Source organism: Primulina tabacum, chromosome 5 (genome assembly GCF_025594145.1).
Source record: "Primulina tabacum isolate GXHZ01 chromosome 5, ASM2559414v2, whole genome shotgun sequence".
Classification (NCBI taxonomy): Eukaryota; Viridiplantae; Streptophyta; class Magnoliopsida; order Lamiales; family Gesneriaceae; genus Primulina; species Primulina tabacum.
The window spans coordinates 41,980,088-41,985,283 of NC_134554.1; the positions used below are offsets into that span (position 1 = coordinate 41,980,088).

Below are 5,196 nucleotides of genomic sequence, written 5' to 3' on the forward strand. Positions count from 1 at the left end.
CGATTTAATTTTTTGACGTTCAATATTTCAAAAAACGAGATATCGTAGCTTAATATTTGTCTCTCAATTGATCCTATCAAATTATATATAAAACAATTAGATAAGCTTCACAATATTTTTCATTCCTTAATATAACTTTTTAAAATTAACATTTTCAATAGAAATTTGAAATAACATAACCACCTCCAGAGACGGTTCCAACAAAAATTGCTTTTGCTCCCCGCCATTGCCCCCTCTTTGGGTTTTTTTTATAAATAATTTAATTTTAAAAAATTAATTCAAAAATAATTTAAAAAAAAAATTTCAAAAATACTGCAATCCGTGCTTGCTAAGCACGGACGCTGGACGCTCCAACGTGGCACAGCGTCCGCGCTTACTAAGCGAGTAAGCGCGGACGTGGCTTATCCCTCCTCCCTTATCCCTCCTCCTCTCATTCCTTATCCCTCCCATCACTCTCTCATGTTAATTTTCTCCCTTATTCCTCCTCCGCATCCATTTTTATTTCTCTATTGTTCTCTCCTTTTCTCCTTTTCAGATGATCGACAACCTTTTCAAGAATGGCAGATAATCGAACTCCAGAAGATCCCAATGTCTTCTATTTACAAGCGACACATATGTTGTCTACAGTTTCTTCCGTAACAGTTGATGATATTGTCAAAGTGAAGAGGTCAGATAATTTGATTTGGAAGTTGTACACCGATAATTACATACACAATCGTGTACTTGCATACTTGATTGATATGGGTTTTTATGGAGTTTTAGAATGTGGTACACAAATTTTTGATAATCATTTGATTACTGCTCTTGTTGAACGTTGGCGACGCGAGACACACTTTTCATTTTACATGTGGTGAAGCAACAGTCACGTTACAAGATGTTTCAATAATTTGGGGTCTAACAATTGATGGTGAAGTAACATTCACGTTACATAGAAAAATTCGTTTGATCGATTCCTAACATTTTATGCACAACTTCAACCAACTCCAACAAATTAATAGATCGTAATACTCGTATCGGTCTAACAAATGGAATGCTATATTCAACAGATCCATCATCGATAACTACATGACCACCAAAATATAAAAGTACATCGATGTTAGACATTTTGCCAATGAAATTTGAGAGAAAAATTTAGATGAAATTGATATCTCATTCATCGAAGTTATCATTAATTATATATACAACCATGTTGAAGAATACTTCAATTCACGTGAAATTTCAGAATGCAGAGTTCACGTGAAAGGAAAGCATCATAGAGTTCACGTGAAATTACAGAGTTTACGTGAAAGTTGAAGAAATGGACGGCCAATAATAATCAAAAAAAGGAAAAAAAATAATAATAAAATATACAGAGTCCGTGCTTACAAAGCACGGACCCTTGGCTCCACGTTGGAGCGTCCGTACTTCGTAAGCACGGACGCCTCCACGTTGGAGCGCGGACGCTCCAACGTGGAGCCAACGCTCAACGTGAGCAGCGTCCGTGCTTCGTAAGAATGGATTGCAGTATTTTTGAAAAAAAAATTAAAATATTTTTGAATTAATTTTTTAAAATTAAATTATTTATAAAAAAAGAACCCCTCTTTTTCAATGATGGGACAACCATTTTTTAAATAAAAAAAAATTTAGCCCTGCCGCTAGCACAGGCCGGGTATTTAAAGTTTCGAATTATTTTTGTCTCACTCCTGCAAGAGGCGGAGAAGCCATTTTTTCTATGAAAATCTTATCCCCGCCGCTAGCACAGGCGGGGCGTTTAAAGTTTTGAATTATTTTTGTCCCGCTCCTGTAAGAGGCAAGCCAACAGTGAATAAAAAAAATTTAGTTCGTAATTATTTTCCAGGTTAATTTGATAAACTACCAAAAAGCACTGTAAATTGATAAATGTTTCAGAAAATGAAAATATGATTAAAAAAGCTTTATATGTTTATGACAAAAACTTGTGTCAGACGGTCTCACGGATCGTATTTTGTTAGACGGATCTCTTATTTGGGTCATCCATGAAAAATATTACTTTTTATGTTAAAAGTATTACTTCTTATTGTGAATAATATCGGTATGGTTAACTCGTCTCACATATAAAGATTCGTGAGACCGTCTTCGCAAGAGACCTATTCTATGTTTAATTATATATTTTTTAAAAAAACCTTTGACGATTGCAAAATATTTTCATCTAATAAAATAAATTGGAAGTAAATTATGAAAAAAAATTGAAAATAATATTCTGTTCCTATGTGTGTGTATAATTCATTTTAAAAATTTATTTTATGGTTGATATTCCATAATCTTGTTTGTTTTTTTTTTTTCGAAATGTCTGTTATGTTGGTATGAACGTTGGTGGCAAGGCCAAATGTCAAAAGGTAAATTATTAGTGTATAATAAATATGTGTTCCTTGCACTGCCTTGTTCGAATTTGTTAGATATATAGACAAGTGGCAATTGTTAAGTATATTCGGACAAGTGGGAATTGGGGAACGTACCTAGACAAGTGGACCAGTTGATGAAGCAACTGGAGGTCATTACTTTCAGATTTTCAATGGAAAAAAGACAAGTGAAAACCAATAGAAAGATTTCAAAGGTTACGTTTAGGGATAAAGTATTGGGAATAAAGATATCAAACCAATAAACAAGAGATGGGTGGTATTTTGAAATAGACAGTATTAATTTATGATTAAATATATATATCTCTCAGACATAGCTTACAAAAGACACGTATCTCCTTCTGTCAAATCATGAAATCAAAGATAAAAGAAATTGAGATTGCTGTCAAAGGTATTGCGACAAAATCTACCGTCTAAAATGTTAACAAGGGATCAAAACACCAACGCAGAAATTTAGTGGATCGGGCTGTGTTGTTGTATTCCAAAGCAAACCATCGGACTCAAACAAGATAACAACAAGATGAGGATGAGAAGTATTGCTCTTGTATCTACAATTTATCATATTTAGATGCTATGCAACCGTGTCATGTTTGAAAATGAGGAGTTGAACGTCGAGGACACCATCAACAAGATCAAGATTCAGATTTTCAGATGTATCCCTACTACTACTGATATGATTATGTGATAGACATTTTGTTGTATATTATATAAGCTTTTTACATTTTCTTAATGAAAGCATTTTCATTAAAAAAAGATAACAAAATGTCAACAAAAGTGATATATAGACTACTAGCGCCCTCAAAATCTATAACAACCAGCTTCGAAAAGATCGGCATGAAAACCAGTTGGGGTGGTTGCTGTTAGAACACCCACATTGGGTGTTAAAGCCCACTCACATGAGAGAGGGTGTGGGGCGTTCATACATATGAACGCCCTTGTGTCAGTTTTTTTAAAAAAATAATTCAAAACTTAGCGACGGTTTGGTAAAAACCGTCGCTATGTGCGACGGATTTTCAAAACCCGTCGCTGAACGCGGGCCCCACGCACGTGATGAATTTTCCTTATTTAATGTTATTTAATGTATTAGTTTAAATTTCAAATTTGTGTATTTAAAAAAAAAAACGGAAATTAAAATAAATTAAAAAATAATGTTAAATAAAAAACTAACGGTTGTTTTTGTTTTTAAAATTAAAAAATTGTTTTAACGGCTAGTTAACGGCTAGTTTATTAAAAAAATAATATATTCATCTATAAATATTCACACACTACACAAATTATTTCAAACATCAAAACATATTATTTTTCACTCCAAAAATCTTCTCTCTTCTATTTTCATCATCTCAAAATTTTTTTTTTCAAAAATTTCTTAAATCCTACTTTGTTCCGAAATGGATGAAAATTTCTCAAAATTTCTTATATCCATATTTTTCATACCCACCAAATTATCCACATAATCCATATCCACCAAATTATCCTTATAATTCATATCCACCAAATTATCAATATAATCCATATCCACCAAACTATCCATCTAATCCACATGCAACCAGTATGCCATTTATTTCTCCGACGGAAAATGAACCGGCCACTCCTACTTTCGTCCCAGAGAGTCAATTGTTCGACCGTGAATCCCCAATTGAAGTCGTAAATTTGGAGAATGTGGATTCTGGCGCTGAGGATAGAAAAAAACGGTCAACCTGGAGAAAGGTTGAAGACAAGGTCTTAGCGAGATCGTTTGTCACGATCAGCGATGGCCCAATCATCGGCAATGATCAAAAGGCGGAAGCTTTCTGGGGACGTGTTGCAAGCTACTACAATGACAATCGTCCCGCAGATACACCCAATAGAAGTGCAAGTGTCATACGATCGCACTGGCACAATACCATCCAAAAAAAAGTATATCGCTTCAATACAAATTACAATAGTATTTATAGTGCATATCGTAGCGGCCACAGTGATGAGGATATACTATGAATTGCGTATGAAAAATATCGTGCGGAAAATAACGGCATCGCATTTAATCTTGAGCATGTGTGGAGGATCGTAAAAGACCGTCCAATGTTTACTCAACAGTCCGTTGATCACCATGTTAGCACGAAGAAGGCAAGGACCTCGGAGTCGGGAGCAAGCAACACCTCATCCAACCAAGATGCGAGTCTACATGTAGACCTAATTGAAGAAGAAAATCGTCCAATGGGTCAAAAGGCAGCAAAAAGAAAGGGAAAAGGTAAAACGAGATCGGACATGGAGTGTATGACGACAAACTTGGACAATATGTTTGCAAAGTTTACTGAATATACAAGCATGAAAAAAGTTGAAGTTGAAATGAAACAAAAACAACTCGAAGTAGAGGAGATGAAAGCAAAAGCTGCTATGGCCAAAGTTCAACTAAAGGAATATGCAATCCTTTCGAAGGATACTTCGCAAATGACATATGAGCAACTTATCATCCACGAACGTCTATGTCAAGAGATTAGGGGGAGATGGAATATTTAATTTGCAGTTATTGTAATTTTCATTTGTTATAATTTTCATTCATTGTAATTTTCATTTTCGTTAATGTAACTCTCCGATCAATTAGTATTTTACATCTTCTCTTAAGTTTAATTTATTTTCTAATATTTTTATGCAAGTGTTATTTATTATTATATGTTGTACCGTTTTATTTTAGGTTTATAATAAATTTTTTAATTTTAATTAAATGACACTCATAAAATTAAATTATTTTACGTACTGAATATATAAAAACAAATTATTATTAATATAAAATAATAATAATTTAAATTTCTTAAAAAATTTGAAATTGAATTTATTTAATATA

At 33.5% G+C, this 5,196-nt stretch overlaps 1 protein-coding gene across 1 annotated transcript; it reads left to right on the top strand.

Moving 5' to 3' along the window:
• The first annotated feature begins 3,926 nt into the window (after positions 1-3,926).
• On the top strand, positions 3,927-4,871 carry LOC142544488 (uncharacterized). Its single transcript, XM_075651530.1, has 2 exons — positions 3,927-4,271; positions 4,449-4,871. The coding sequence occupies exons 1-2, from the start codon at positions 3,927-3,929 to the stop codon at positions 4,869-4,871; spliced, it is 768 nt and encodes a 255-aa protein (XP_075507645.1).
• Positions 4,872-5,196: the final 325 nt, after the last annotated feature.

What these genes read in the sequence shown, in the direction of transcription:
- LOC142544488 (XM_075651530.1), top strand. Translation starts at nt 3,927, where the DNA reads ATGCCATTTATTTCTCCGACGGAAAATGAACCGGCCACTCCTACTTTC. An exon ending in ACAATACCATCCAAAAAAAA is followed by an intron (nt 4,272 to 4,448) that starts GTATATCGCTTC and finishes TTTACTCAACAG; the next exon opens with TCCGTTGATCACCATGTTAG.